Below are 15373 nucleotides of genomic sequence, written 5' to 3' on the forward strand. Positions count from 1 at the left end.
GAAGAGCCTTGCCTAATCGCCAGCTTAACCAGCCAGGCGCCTTCAACATATATCACTAGTATAAGCCAGCGGCCATCTTCCGTGCACGTTGACGCCCGTCCTTGAAGTCTTAACACATAACCTGGCCTGGCCAACACGACAAAATCCAGCGTCCCACGTCGGTCGTCGCCACCAAAATGTCGGCTGCAGTCATCATGTCGGCCCCCTCCGTGGCAATGCACTCGTTCTCTGTATCCCTTCCTCAGATCGCCCCTATGCAAGCGCCCGCCCCGACATCAGGCTCCCAGCCATCATCGGCATTGGCGAGGGTGTCCGCACCCAGCTCGCCATCCTCGCCCCTCCGCTTCCATTTTGAACGCCTGCCCCCCGAGCTGCGAAAGGAGATATGCTCCTACCTCGACTATCAGTCCCTCATCGCCCTCTCGTGCGTAAACCGCTACCTCCACCAAACCGTCAACCCTCAGGCGGCGTCCCCGGAGGACAAGTTCGCCTTCGTCATGCGCGCCGAGAATTACTTCCCCAAGCACTTCCCCGTCGTCGTCCAGGGCCAGGAACGACCCGGGAACTTTGCCTGCTATATCTGCTTCCGTGTGCGAGAGCCGGCCCATTTCGACGCCGAACAGCCTCATTCAATCTACGTCAACGCGAGGGGAGAAAGAGTGGCGCCACCTCTAAAAGCGCTAGGAAACAACAGCAACGCCGCTCCCGCTCAAGACACTTCCCATAAGGTCGTCACTCTTAGACGATTCTGTATCGAATGCGGCGTAAGGCATGGCCTGCATGTGCCCGGGGATTCCATCTTCACCAAGCTCCGCCAGGAACTCTGGGTTTGCCGGTGTAGGATGGTGTGGCAAAAGCCCATGTGCCTCAAGTGCACGAGATGCGGAGGGGATTGTCCCCTGAGGGCAAAGGCTAAGTCTTGATAGGCCTGTCCGCTGTACTACACTATTTGGTTCGTCTTGGGAGCATCATTTTTGTATGTACCTCGGAGCTTACGGTCTTGCATGATGTGGAGCAGGTTTGGCGGGATTTAGATCCGTATCGCTCAACTAAGGAAAGGGGGGCGCATCCCCCGCAGCTTGCTGGACAGGTTGCGTATCGCATCAGCAGGGAGGTCAGGACCTGCACATCATCATCGCTGGCCTTGAGTGAAGGAGGCTGTTGAGACACAGCCCAAATATGCCGTCACAGATATAATTTAGTAATTGTAATGATACACACGAAATTGTAGCCTGGCCCTCGGTCTAATGTGAATGAAGCGTGAAACGAAAGAGGTGGCGGGGGTGGAGGAAAGAACCATTCGTTGTAGTTTACACAGAACCGCTAGTTGTGGATCTTTGTAGTTCAGTTGGTGGTGACAGCTTTACAACTGCCATCTGGAATCTGCCCATGTCTAGGAGTTGCTCCCTCGCTTTCAGATACTCGTTATCAACGTAAATTTGATTCGGAGATGGAACTAGTACCGATATTGTATTTAAATTTCTCGAGTGTCTGGTTCGGGCCTCTCCAAGCCCCATAGGGCCCCGCTCGGTTGTAGGTGATGATTTGTCGTAGACATACTTACTCAATGTTGTGAAGGCCGGGCCCCCGCAGAGTTCCACGAATAGGGGAGTACGTATCCGCGTCTCCCAAATCCTATACGTATGTACGTGATTCTAGATTGATATAAGCCGCCTTGGAAAGAACGCGGAGATGGAGAACGAGGAATTGCTTCTAGATGCATCTATTTGCAGCCATCCACCCGGTACGTTTCAGAAGATCGGAGGTGTAAAAGGGACGGGGAATGCGGGGAGGGGGAATAAACAGAAAATTAGATGGAATAAGCTAGCAAGAAATAATATATGGAAATGCAGGAAGGAATGTCGTCATGGACGGCGCAGCAGTCTTAAGACGCCATTCCATATTCTGGGGAAACGCTCCGCGTGACGAGCCCAATGCACCATGCCAGCGATGACGACTGGGCTGCAGAGAGCTGCGACGAACGTTCGCCAAAGAATCTTACCCTGATGGTCGCTCTTCCTCATCACATCTGTGAATCTCTCATTCCCGAAGCTGACACGGGAATACTTGGTACGCCAACCGAGTCCGGGAAGGTAGACAGAGATGGTTTCTTCGAGGAACTTCCGTAGGCGGTAGGCAGGCGACAAGACGGACGATCTCATCTCCAAGTAGTTTTGAAGGGCCAGGTCGATGATCGCATGCGCATCGGGGACTCTGTAAGTAGAAAACTCCGCAAGTGCTAGAGCTCGTTGATGCGCGCTTGCCGCCGCCGGGTCGGAGATCTCGAGTGGATTATTGTCCGCTACAGATGCCGCGTACTTGTCCAGCATCGAGAAAAGAACTCGAACACTCTCCATGCCCGTATTCATTCCCTGCCCATAAAAGGGAACCATGGCACTAGCAGCGTCTCCAACTATGACCCCAGAACCAGCAAAATGGTGTGGCTGGCACTTGATGCTGATCAAGGGAAGGTGAGGATTCGCCTCGAAGGACTGAATGAGAGCCTCGGGGGTAATCAATTCTGTTACCCCAGGGAAATGCTCATCGAAGAACGAGGGGATGGAAGCGGTATCATTCTCCAGACGAGCATAGCTAGCGCTGGGGAGGAAGAGAGTGCAAGTGAACGAGCCATCCTGTAAAAAAAATCAAAAGGCCACGAGTTAGCGAGACGAGACGGGGCCGTGGGAGTATAAGATTAGCTGATGGGGTGTGGGAGAGGACGGGTGAACGGTAGGTGGGACAGCCTCCATCAGGGTGTGCTGCGGTATACGAACATCGCTTGGAATAGCAATAAACATGAATTCCTTCCCTGGCCAGATGTGAAGGTGGTTTGGTGAGATAGCAAACTTGGCCATAGGGTCATCCGCTGGTGCATCTTCTCGCGGAGGAATTTGGAACTCGCACCACAGCGTATCGATATAATGCTGAGAATAATTCATCCTAGTAAACTTCATCATGTGGTATCTCACTGCTGAATGAGCGCCATCGGCCCCAATCATGAGATCAAAGTCGACCTGGATCTCTCGGGGCCTTCCCTCAGCGTCGCCATCCTGGGTTTCGTTCTTCACCTCAAACCATGCCTGACACTTTCGAAAGTCGGCGCCGGTTAGTCTGTGGTTGAAGAAGATTTTCACATTAGGCATCCCCTCGATTGCGTCGAGCAGATCCTTATTTATGCCCGCCCGATCCATGGCCAGGATAGCCTATTGAAAGCCAGTGTCAGCGACAACCGAGCTGACACCGTAGTGAGAGTCAACAAATCATCAATGCGAATTACCCTTCCATGGACGTCGTAGTTCTGAGCCTCCTGGTAAAAGCTGCCATCTGAACGACGGAGATGGATCATCCGGCCCCTCATGGGAATGGTAGCCCTGAGGACGGAATCGAGGAGAGTGGGATGCCCGGCATTGCGAATGGCGTTTATACCACGCTCAGACAAAGCCAAGTTAATTGACTTCGTGAAGTTTAGTGGAACGGTTGAAGGATAGCGAAGGTCTAGTATCCGTCAGCATCCAGACCCGTGAAGTTTCTCCCTCTTAGTGTAAGTGAGAGGGAAGGTGAAATACCGCATTTGCGCAGCAAGTCGCCATGTGTGAATCACCTTACCTGGACGAAGTTCATATATCTCAACATCGTGTCCCCTCTGAGCAGCATAAAGTGCGGCGAGCGAGCCGACCGGCCCGGCGCCGACGACGACAATCTTCTGTTTATGATGCATGGCTCGCTTCTCCTAAGAAGGAAGTTGGGCAATAGAGGGCTTACGGGGCGAATGCCATGGCTGAAAACAAAAGGCCAAAAAATTCCGACTCGAAATTTAGGTTGGCTTCGAGTCACTTTTTACCCTTTTATAATGCTAAGCATAGAACTGACGGCAACGAGGTCGGTCGACCACCCCACTCTCTTTTCTGCCCCAGGTTACTGGGTACAATTGTAGTTATGCAATTGACCAATGGTTCTGCGGCAATAGAGGCTACATTATTTGTACCCCCAAAAATCAAGGGCGGCGGGAGCCGGAATGTACAAGTGGCACGCGTCGCCGTGTAAGTAGCATTCGGAGGAACATCTCGCGTGATGTGCGGGTGCAAGAAAATGCTTAATTGATAGTCCCGATGGGGAAGGGGGACAAACAGATACGACCTAGAGAGTCATCGATGTCAGTTACTATGAAGTACATACCCATGGGTGGTCATTAAGCTTTCCCGGGGCGAGGAATGATGGGTATCAATCTCTTCAAATTTTGGTTGATTCAGTGACGGTTTCCTATTAACAAGCGCGGGGCAGAGTAAATTCTGAATGGGTTGCTTGACGGACTTGATATAATTGTATTGCTTTTGGTTCTTCGTGCTGTACGACATAGGCAGTAATGATCCGATCAACGGGTTGTTGTCTTGTACCTGCAGCGATAAATGGTCAGGCCACATGAAACTAGGTTATCATTTTGAAGCACTCCATTGTCGAGCCCAAGCCCGGGTCTCGAGTCCACCATTGTTGCTGGCTGCCGTTGTCGGAGACGGTGAGTAAGCAGCTACATAGGTAGATCTCGCACAACTACATTGTGTTTATAGTTCTAATGACGATTCTGTACCCTTCGTATGTTGCTCGAGCAAGGTGGAATATCGACATGAAGGATACCGATCCTCTTAATTCCCAATATCACAGTTGCAAAATCTCGCTAAAATGACAACAGAACCCGCGATTTTTTGGCAGATTCAATTCACCACATTGAACTTCAAGGCCCTGCTGCTGCGGGGTAGCGTTGGCTCCGAGCTCGAAGATTGGACAAGTACGGAGTACTTACTTTGCCCTTCCTCAACCAAGTCGACCGCTGCTGGGCAAACGTCCCCTACAAAGTACTTCGAGGACTTCGTGTGAAGTCGCCAAGAATTGCACCAATACAATGCATTTGTCGTTTACGGAGGTACCTGGAAAATTTCTCGAAAATTTTATTATGCGTGGCTCACATGCCGCCTTCCCCCTCCCGTCTCCCGCCACTATCAATTAGTAGATCTCGTCGCCCCTGGCCTTGCGCACAAATCTAGAAACGCGCCCGTCGAAACAACCAACTTTTAAAGAACCGCTTCAAAATAAGTAGCCATCAGGGTCGAATATACTTCGTATGCACATGCGTGAGTGACTAATTACCATGTCATCGGCACCTCGGAAGTGCCTTGGCGTAGGCTGTGAAAAGGCTGCCGACTCCCTTCAGTGTCCCACCTGCATCAAGCTCGGCATCAAGGACAGCTTCTTCTGTTCGCAGGAATGCTTTAAGAAAAGTTGGGTAAGTCGAGCGGCTCAATACCAGCGCAGATTGGACCCTCAATCCTTCTACCCAATTAGTTGTCGGCATGTCGGCGGCGTAACCTATCTCTGCAGCCACACTTGATATCCTGGTCCCTTGCTGACGATACTACAGAGCGAGCACAAGGCGCTTCATAGGTCTCAGGGTAATATCCTACACCACATCCTTGCTCCGAAGGTAGTTTCTGAACCCGATCCAGCTACTGGCCACTTCAACCCCTTCCCGACCTTCAACTATACTGGCGCCCTCCGCCCCGTCTATCCCCTCTCGCCTAAGCGTGTCATCCCCAAGAGCATACGACACCCCGAATGGTCCGAAGATGGTGTCCCCAAGTACCGAGCCATGCCTGGCCGGAATAAGATCGAGATACTCGACGCCAAAGCCCAAGACAGCATGCGCAAGGTCTGCCGCCTCGCGCGTGAAGTTCTCGACATCGCCGCTGCCGCTATCCGCCCCGGAGTCACCACCGACTACATAGACGAGATTGTCCACAAGGCTTGCATAGAGAGAAAAGTAAGTGGAGAATGGAGGAAGGACATGGATAAGCGGAACCCGTAGAGGAATTTTTTTTCTTTACCTTTTCGGCTCTCATTCACCCGGCCTCTTGGCTGGGCTTTGGAGGCGAAGGGTTTTCTGTTTCGCCCTGCGAGCCATGGATCCGCATTGAATTATCACTTCAGGGACATCCTCACGCTGATACTGACCCAACCGTGCTGCAGTCATATCCATCACCACTCAACTATAACCACTTTCCCAAGTCTGTCTGCACATCACCAAACGAAGTCATCTGTCATGGCATACCCGATCAGCGCGTCCTGCTAGACGGAGATATCCTCAACATCGACGTCACCCTCTATCACGAGGGTTTTCACGGCGACCTGAACGAGACGTACTACGTTGGCGACAAGGCTAAGGCGGATCCGGACTCCGTGAGGGTAGTGGAAACGGCACGCGAATGTCTCGATCTCGCCATCAAGGCTGTGAAGCCGGGCGTCCCATTTAGGGAGTTTGGTAACATTATCGAGAAGTATGCCAAGTCAAAGGGCTGCAGTACCATCCGGTCCTACTGCGGTCACGGCATCAATCGGCTCTTCCACTGCGCTCCCAACATCCCACATTATGCAAAAAACAAGACTCCTGGCGAAGCGAAGCCAGGTATGACTTTCACCATCGAGCCCATGATTGCGCTAGGGTCGTATCGTGATGTCACCTGGCCAGATAACTGGACGAGCACAACGATAGACGGCAAGAGAACCGCACAGTTTGGTAAGTTCTTGTCGTGTTCCTATATAGGTGTATCGTGGGAAGAGCGATGCGTTGAATGTTTTGACTAACATGATCCGTTCGCCGAACAGAACACACTCTCCTCGTCACCGAGACTGGCGTGGAAATATTAACGGCAAGGATGCCAGACTCCCCAGGGGGGCCGGTTTCGATGCCCGCCGAGGCGCGAGAGACGAACGATCGCAAATGATCGCGGCATTATGAATAGGGCAGCAAAAGAAGATACCACCCAGCTGGTGTAAAATAAATATTCATATTTTGCTATTAAGCTAGCCTTGGTGTTCTCGGGAACTTCGTAATATTCAAATTTGTCCTCGACCGTCGATTATAGTCTTGCAACCGCCTCATGTCGGTCGGGTCGCCTGTTGGCATTTCGGAAAAAATTTAGTAAGAAAAAAGGAAAGAGAAAAGGAAGAAATAGAAAAGGAAGAAATAGGAGGAGAAAGCAAAGGATTTGAAGCTGTTGATCAATTCCTTGATCAATTCCTCAACGAAGTTATATTCCCCTTTCGATCGAGACTCGGATATGCGTTTGCACCAAAGCAACATGTAATATTATCGTAACCAGACTACTTTGTATTATGTACACAGGTACGAAGTATACTGTAGGTAATTGTCGCCGCCGAATTCGAGGAGGAAGTCAAAATTCTACTTGAATGCAAAGGTTACGCCCCCAATCTTGACGCTAAACTAAACTATCAATTCAAGAAGCTCGGTGGAACGGGCGAGCCTTCGTACTTCGTGGCCTGTGCTTACAGTGTCGGATTCATGCCTGGCTATCAATGGACGGAGTACTTCGTAGCTGTGGCGTACTCTCTCTATGCCTCAGTCCACTATTCTCATCGCCTCAACCCTCCAGAGCCCTACTTCGAAGGCTGTCATTTCGTTTGAACGGTCCAAATTGCGTCTTTTGGACCCTATTACTCCGTACGAATTAATATACAAAGTATTGACGAAGCATCCCCTCGGTACGAAGGTACAGCGTTGGTTGATGTCAGCACCCAACAATACATCACCACCTCTGAATTCCTGATCCCGTCGCAAGCACCTCGGCCTTGCATCATTGTTCACTATCCTGCCACTCGACTTTTCCCAACCTTCTTACTTGCGGCTCCGCGCAACCACTCCTCAAGCCCAACCTGCTCCCCGACAAATTATTGCTCGATACTTTCCCCTATTTCTCCTTTCCTAAGCGTACCTTTCGACTTCTGCGCCTGTGCCTTGCTCCCTCGACTCGTACCAGGTAATTTGGTTATTTGGGGTAGTAACCGCACCACAGATCAGGAAACACGACGGAGCACGGAAAAAACTTGCGCGAGCTCCCAAGACTCCTGTTACCACTACACTCGCGCAACCGACCAACAACGTATCAAAGTCCACGTCCACGTGTGACCTGGCCTTTTATTTTTCTTCTCGTATCTCGAGCCGAATCCAGAACGAACCAAGTCTTTCTATTTTCACCCTCCAGATATTCTGCAAATATGTCGGGCGAGGCGTGGCTGTATCTCCTGGCGGTCTTGATAAATGCCGTCAACCTGTTTCTTCAGGTGTTCTTCACTATCATGTATAGTGATCTGGAATGGTGAGTGGAAATGCTGAGATAGATGGTTTCATCTATTATGCATGCTGGTGCCAATCTACTGGCATTATTGTTCTCTCGTCTCGCGACAAGGTTGCTCACTCCTTTTTTTCAGTGACTATATCAACCCGATCGATCTCTGCAACCGCTTAAACACGTACATCATTCCCGAGGCGGCCGTGCATGTTTTCCTCACCTTCCTCTTCCTCATCAACGGATACTGGTTGCCGCTTATCCTCAACTTACCGCTCGTGGCATGGAATGCGAAGAAGTATGCTCCCGAGAACCCTAGTTACGTTCGACTTCATGTGGCTCTAATCAAATGTGCGTGCTCAGGATTGTGGAAAACACCCATCTTCTCGACGCGACGGAGATTTTCCGAAAGCTTAACATCCACAAAAAGGTGCGACTGTTCCGATGTTCCCGAATGAACAAAGCTGCCCATTTGCTAAATCTCGTTTCTCATCTTTCTAGGAGTCGTTTGCCAAGCTCGCGTTTCACCTCGTCATGTTCTTCTTCTACCTCTACAGCATGATTGTTGCCCTGATTAAGGATGAGGCCAGCTAAGCGATGATGCCATGGACGTCTCACAATTGGAGATGTGTCTGGCCCCTGGCAAGCCTTTAGTTGCCAACCAGACCATTTTCCATGGTAATCTGGGCAGGAACTAGGTGCGGTTGTTCTCCTACAGCCCTTTTTGGTCGAGTTTTCCGGGAGAATGATGGGTATGGGTTAGAATACTGTATTTTGTCTAGCATGACTTCACGAACGGTTACGGGTCGGGGTCGGTTTATGTTTAGTGAGATTCTGTTGGCTTGCGACTTGTTCTGGCGCTATTGCCGACTTTTTTTTTTTTCTCGTCCTTTCCCTCCTCAATGTCTAATGCAAATTTCTACTGAGGGGCTTTGGGATCTTTTTGCGCCGTAGAGCAAAAGCTGAACCTCTGGAGCCCGGTACAAACGAGCCGGAATGCATGTTGGAGCTTGGAGTGCGGTACTGCTTATTTAAAGGTAGCCTGAAGAGAAGCTACGATAACGACGCTTTTTCGAGATGTGTGTTACGATCTTGTAAGGCATCCCTGTATGCTTATCGCACCATCACGGACGGTGTGTGTGCTTGTTGACACATAATGCATTATTGTCGAGCTGTCCTTGGAGAAGCTTCCAGCATACAAAGGTATAATAAACCTACCCTTTGACAGGGGAGTTGCGTCACCATGCTTCCCAAGGCCAAGAATTGAAGTCAGTGGAAAGGGATCAATGAAAGTTCAGGAGGTTGCTCTTGACCGCAGCAGAAACGGAGGATTCTTAGGTAGCGTTTTGGACCTTCAAGATTAATTGATTGGACACACTATCAAATCAACAAACCAATCCCATCAAACCCAAGCCAAACTGGCGATTTCTTTGCTCGGTATGGTAACGACACGCTCGTTTTCTGTTTAGCCGAACCTCTCCCGAACCGCTAATTCGTTTGTGGAACCGTTCTCTATGGGGGAAACCCTGAAATCCCCCTCTGTATCGAACAGTTCCTGCTGCAGCATTTTTAACGAGTTTGCCATCGCAGCTGCATATTTATTCAAGCTTTGACACCTACTCTCCAAAGCTATCCTTTAACCAAAGAAGAGCAATATATTTGTCAGACACTCCGTGTGACAACGACTCCCTGAAAACGCGACCCACGATTCTCACGAGAGATGTCGGATCTTTCCGAGTACCCGGCCAATATGGCCCCAAGGGATGCGTTGATAGCGCGGCAAGACGTTGGTCCCTCCCACGCGGTCGACGCATATTCAGGCGATCATCTCTCACAGCCCATGCTCGGGCCCCAGAACCCATTTACTACGTCGCAGACGAACCCTCTAAAAAGGAAGAAAAATGTTCTTACGGGCACCGCATCAGAAACATATCTCAGCGAACATACATTTCGTTCGAAGCATCAGGCTGTTGAGCGGAAGGGAGGCCCTCAGCGGTCCTACCTCACCGGTGAGGACATCAAACAGGCAAACGCGCGGTTACGGTCGACCCGCGAAAGCAAAGGGAACGCAACCGTTGTCGAGGGCCCGAATAGCTACGTGGGGCCATGGGCCCGGTACAAGAAAGATGACTTCGAAGTTGTCGGCGAGGACGAGCCGCTCGCGAGCGACGAAGAATACGAGATTGTCGAGGAAGAGGAGGGGGACATAATCGAGAGCGGGACGGTGCTCAGGGCGCCTGCAGAATCCCTCGCTAGGAGGAAAGAAGTTGCTGAGTTAGGCGATGAGACAACCATCTTCCACGGCTCGCAAGAGTTCGACTACCAAGGGAGGACGTACATGCACATCCCACAGGACCTCGATGTCGACCTGCAGAAGGAACCCGGCAGCATCACCAATTACGTTCCAAAAAGGCAGATATATGCCTGGAAGAACCACACCAAAGCCATCACTGTCCTACGACTCTTTCCAAGGTCCAGTCATCTCTTACTTTCTGGATCCGCCGATGCGTCCATCAAGATTTGGGACTGCTATCACGACAGGGAGCTTTTGCGGTCGTATTCGGGCCATACGAAGGCTCTATCGGACCTATGCTTTAATTACGATGGCACCAAGTTTATCTCCTCTTCTTGGGATAGGATGATAAAGCTGTGGGATACGGAAACGGGGAAGTGTATTTCCAAGTTCACGACAGGGAAGACCCCGCATGTCATCAAGTTCAACAATGATAGCGCAGAGCATAGGAACGAATTCCTCGCGGGCATGTCCTCGGGTCAAATCCTGCAGTTTGACGTGAGGACTGGCAACGACATTGTCCAGGACTATAATCATCACCTCGCCGCAGTAAATACGCTGGAGTTTATCGAGGAGGGTGGACGGTTCCTCTCTACATCCGATGATAAATCGGTGAGGGCCTGGGACTGGAGCATTCCTGTACCAGTCAAGTACATCATGCCAGAAGTGGACAGCTTCCCGCTTACGCGAAGCACCCTCCATCCCAACGGTAAATATGCAATCTACCAGAGCTCCAATAATGAGGCTCTTGTCTATTCGACCGGGGAGAAGATTCGCCAGAGCCGGAAGAAATTTTTCAGAGGCCACCATACCGCGGGGACTGCGATCGACGTCTCCGTCAGCCCCGATGGGCAGTTCCTCGCAAGCGGCGATTCGGCGGGGTACTTGGTAGTGTGGGATTGGAAAACTTGCAAGATGCTCCATAAAATGAAGGCAGGGACGGAAGCACTTACTTGCGTTCAGTGGTCGCAGCAGGAGACCAGCAAGGTGTTTACTGGTGGTCACGACGGCCAAATCCGGCTGTGGGATTGAGCACGCTTTCCCAAGTGTGCAAACCAGCTTCTGTTTCGCTACGCCGCTTGGAGGGTGGTTTCACTGGCAGACCGCATCGGACGCCTTCTCGGGAGGAAAGAAAGACCGGCGACGACTGCGTGGCTCATCTGAAAACGCTACCTTGACGAGCATCCCTTTCGCACTCCCCCTCTCACCCCTTCTTGGCGCTGGGCCATCGGCCGAAGTGGGAGGATAAGGGCTATTGCTTCGCAAGTTGGGACAATGATCAAAATCGTATCACACGATAGCTAAGGCCATGTCTCCCAGGCGGTGTCACCCCAGAGTCCCGTTAATCCTCTTTAGCAGCCATCCAGAGATCCACAAATGTTTCATAACAATAGCAACCGTTTTATTTTCACAGGGGCTATAGGGTTACGGCAGCCCCTAGCCATTAGAATTCCCTCCACTCCCCTCCCACAAACAAATGGAACTTGGAATTTTGTCTTCCGGTGTGCGTACCATCCCTAGGCCTGTCATTGCTCTGACAGGTTATCTTCTAAGACATATGAATATTATATTAGACACTTGATATTTAAACAGAGTGGAATCTTCGAGCGACTAAGAACTTCATTGGCCCGCTTCTGAACTGCCGGTGTGGTTTGTGCGTTCTGATCCGAGATGAGACCACACGTGAAGGCAATTACTATTCCTATTCTACCGTACCAAACACCATGCTTGATGGCAGGAGGTGGAAAGACGGCCCAGGGATCTCCCTTGCAGATTCTTCTTTTCAGATGAAAGGCGGATCGTCAACCCCTGCCCGTTATCCTACTTACTCGGGCGATCTCCTTACCATGTGGCTCCTCCGGAGTCTGCGGGATCGAGAGACTTCATCCTGATTGCTGGATATTATGCGATATATGGCACGATCTTCACCCCAACGCCCAAAAATTTAGTCTTCTTTTCTTTTCATTAGGTGAAGGTCTGTCATTACTGTTATTATATCGTCTATTCTCTCTTCTTGCCTTCTGACATTCTCTCCTTTAACAAACTAGCCAAAGCCACGATGTATATGTCAAGCGGCCTCAGTCTCGTCCTCCTTAGTTCCATTTTCGCCCTTGCTTCAGGTGCCTCTTTGAATTATGCCCGTATTCCCATCCAGAACAATACGCCCGCGCTTTCAACGAGGCAATCATGTGGCACCGCTATCGACGAACTTGTCGGTTACGCTGCGGGCACTACTGGAGGTGGTGATGGAGAAGGAATTACGGCGACCTCGTGCTCGACCTTAGAGTCGGCTGTTAAAGCGGGTGGTGTAATTAAGATCTCGGGGACATTATCAGGCTGTGGCATCATTGATCTTAAGAGCGATACCACCGTCATTGGTGTTGGTGAAAACTCCGGTATGCAGCACCAGCCGATCCATAGCTTTCTCACCCTCGGGTCGAAAAATCTATCTTGCGAGGCACTTTCTAACCCCCTATCGAATCACAAATACTAGGCCTTATCGATGGTGGTTTCCGCATCAAGAAGATCAACAACGTCATTGTGCGAAATTTAAAATTTCACAAGGCTCCCAAGAAGGGTGACCTGCTTTCTCTAGACAATGCTACACAGGTTTGGGTCGACCACTGTGAATTCTCCTCCGAGGGCATTGCCGGGGACAAGGACACTTACGACGGCCTGTTGGACATTACACATGCGTCTGATTTTGTGACGGTCAGCTGGAGCAAGTTTCATGACCACTGGAAAGGAAGCCTTATCGGCCACTCGGACAACAACGCCGATGAAGATACAGGCCATCTTAGAGTGACCTTTCACCACAACCACTGGACCAATGTGAACAGCCGTTTGCCTAGCGTACGGTTCGGAACGGCTCACATTTATAGCAGCTGCTACGTGGGGAACCCGAGCTCCGGCATCAACTCGCGGATGGGAGCCCAAGTGCTTGTTGAGGAGACTAGCTTCACGGACACTCGTCGAGCAATTGTGACGAACCTTGACAGCCAGAAAGATGGCTTCGCCGTGTCCAGAAACAACATTTTCACCAACAGCGATACCAGCATTACTCAGGCGGGATCGCTGACCATTCCGTACGCATACAGGTATGTGTAAACAGCTTTCTCATCGATAGTCTTTTGCAAGTATGTTCTTAGCCACATAAGCTGACTGCCTAATCAAAGCACTGATTCCGCATCATGTGTCTGCTCGTTTCTGGAATCCAAGGCTGGTACTGGTGTCGTTGCTTAACAGAGGAGGCGCTCATGGTCACCCCGTCCTATAAACTACAATCGTAACTGGCTATTTCGAGGGCGTGAAGGATGTGTTTTTTTTTTCCGAGGGGTAGGCTGGATTGTGGCGATTATGATTCGGAAAAGCTAGGCATCTACGGGCTAGCTATGGGGGATGAAGTCCATGAGTAAGTTCATTGAGCACAATAGAAAGGAGAACAGGCACAGCAATCGGCAACACATGCCGCCTAGAATAGTTGCGAGATAGAATGCGTCTTCGTTCATTCGTTCCATCGAGTACATATTAGGGTATGGGCAGCCGCATAGATTGATGTCCTATGTGTCATAATAAGCCTCGCACACATCAACCATGTTCCGAGTCCCTACTTTTTGACCCTTTCAAAGAGCACTTTTGATTCGAAATAGTTCTTCGAGTCGGAAAGTCTGGGCGGTAACATGCCCCATATGATATTGATACATTAAACAAGCCTGGGTAATCGGATGTCTCGGGTGTAGCAACTGCGGAACCAGAGGGCTGGATGAAGTGGTTCAAAGATGCTGTTGGACATATCGAATTGTCAGGCACAACAAATCCAAGTCAATGCACGCACATCGCACTCCTTCTCGGGCCAGGACAGAAGTGAGACAATTGCCATGCCGAAATTTCATGGACGGCCAATCCCTCTCTCTCCGGGTGCACGAGACTACACAAGCGTACGAGTGGAATCAGAAGGATTGAGGGTATCAGAGCAAACGGACTCTAAAAGTACCGAGGTCGCTTCTGAAGCATACTCCTCAGTAAGTTTACATGAATTTAGTTATCAAATCTGTTATAAACTAATTGGCCTTTTGAGACTCCATTCTCACGAGTCGCAGCCCACAGTTGGAGAAGTGTTATGACAATGGAACGCACGATTTCGTATCAGAATGGACGGAGTGGATAAAGTACCGACCCCAGGTTCTCCACATGACTGCCCCGGATGGGCAATCGAAGAAGCCGTGACCAGCGATGTGGGGGCGGGGTTCGCAGATCGATCAATGAAATCAAACCAATTAATATCATGTACACGGGTACCTCGGTGCACGACTCATACCTTCGTACCTTTTGTACGCCACAAGCAATTAGTACTTCATAGATCTCGATTAGCTACACCCTGTTAGCCCACATGTAAAAATGGAACCTAATATTTCAGGCAGAAACTAAGTGGAAACCGGTGGCTATTTAAGGAAGGTAATTAGGGGCTGGAAACAGAGGAAATTTCAGTTCTTCAATAATCACTATTTTCACATATACCATATTTCGCCCCCAATTTGATACCAATATTCAAACAATTAAAAATCTCATTCCTTTCCTATACCCTAAACACTTGCTAACCACTTTTATATAAAAAATACTATAGAAAAGAGATATCAAAATATCTAAAAAGGTATCTAAGAAGATCAGACTTCCTAGAAAAGGACCTAAAATAACTATCAAACTATAAAACAAACCTCAGACTGAGACTAAGTATAATCCAGCTTAAGATATTCTATATATCTATATATATATCTAGCTTTAGCTAAAGAAAGCTTCTTCTTTTAAGAAAAGAAAACCTTTACCCTCAATAACTATACTTATTATACTAAATCTACTAACTATAGCTAATAATATCTTATTAAACCTATTAAACTAAATAATTATTATTATCTTTAAAAGTTAAGATAACTAGGAAAGTTAGAAA

The 15373-nt window shown here is 49.6% G+C and overlaps 4 protein-coding genes and 2 pseudogenes across 4 annotated transcripts; 5 read left to right on the forward strand and 1 right to left on the reverse strand.

The window, feature by feature from the left end:
* Window positions 1-194: 194 nt before the first annotated feature.
* On the forward strand, window positions 195-923 carry SAPIO_CDS4376 (annotated as a pseudogene; the record flags this gene model as incomplete).
* A 942-nt stretch (window positions 924-1865) lies between these two features.
* SAPIO_CDS4377 (Kynurenine 3-monooxygenase) lies at window positions 1866-3718 on the reverse strand (the record flags this gene model as incomplete). Its single annotated transcript, XM_016786939.1, has 4 exons — window positions 1866-2633; window positions 2775-3203; window positions 3278-3495; window positions 3607-3718. 4 exons carry the CDS (start codon window positions 3716-3718, stop codon window positions 1866-1868), a joined length of 1527 nt encoding a protein of 508 aa, XP_016643541.1.
* A 1425-nt stretch (window positions 3719-5143) lies between these two features.
* SAPIO_CDS4378 (uncharacterized protein) lies at window positions 5144-6773 on the forward strand (the record flags this gene model as incomplete). Its single annotated transcript, XM_016786940.1, has 4 exons — window positions 5144-5278; window positions 5414-5812; window positions 6019-6565; window positions 6655-6773. The coding sequence occupies 4 exons, from the start codon at window positions 5144-5146 to the stop codon at window positions 6771-6773; spliced, it is 1200 nt and encodes a 399-aa protein (XP_016643542.1).
* Window positions 6774-8064: 1291 nt separating this feature from the next.
* Window positions 8065-8729, forward strand: SAPIO_CDS4379 (uncharacterized protein; the record flags this gene model as incomplete). The annotated part of the gene is made up of 4 exons (XM_016786941.1): window positions 8065-8165; window positions 8278-8433; window positions 8499-8565; window positions 8637-8729. The coding sequence occupies 4 exons, from the start codon at window positions 8065-8067 to the stop codon at window positions 8727-8729; spliced, it is 417 nt and encodes a 138-aa protein (XP_016643543.1).
* A 1156-nt stretch (window positions 8730-9885) lies between these two features.
* On the forward strand, window positions 9886-11460 carry SAPIO_CDS4380 (annotated as a pseudogene; the record flags this gene model as incomplete).
* A 1027-nt stretch (window positions 11461-12487) lies between these two features.
* Window positions 12488-13671, forward strand: SAPIO_CDS4381 (uncharacterized protein; the record flags this gene model as incomplete). The annotated part of the gene is made up of 3 exons (XM_016786942.1): window positions 12488-12824; window positions 12923-13526; window positions 13605-13671. The coding sequence occupies 3 exons, from the start codon at window positions 12488-12490 to the stop codon at window positions 13669-13671; spliced, it is 1008 nt and encodes a 335-aa protein (XP_016643544.1).
* Window positions 13672-15373: the final 1702 nt, after the last annotated feature.

The sequence above is a fragment of the Scedosporium apiospermum genome, assembly GCF_000732125.1.
Source record: "Scedosporium apiospermum strain IHEM 14462 chromosome Unknown SEQ_SAPIO_0091, whole genome shotgun sequence".
NCBI lineage: Eukaryota > Fungi > Ascomycota > Sordariomycetes > Microascales > Microascaceae > Scedosporium > Scedosporium apiospermum.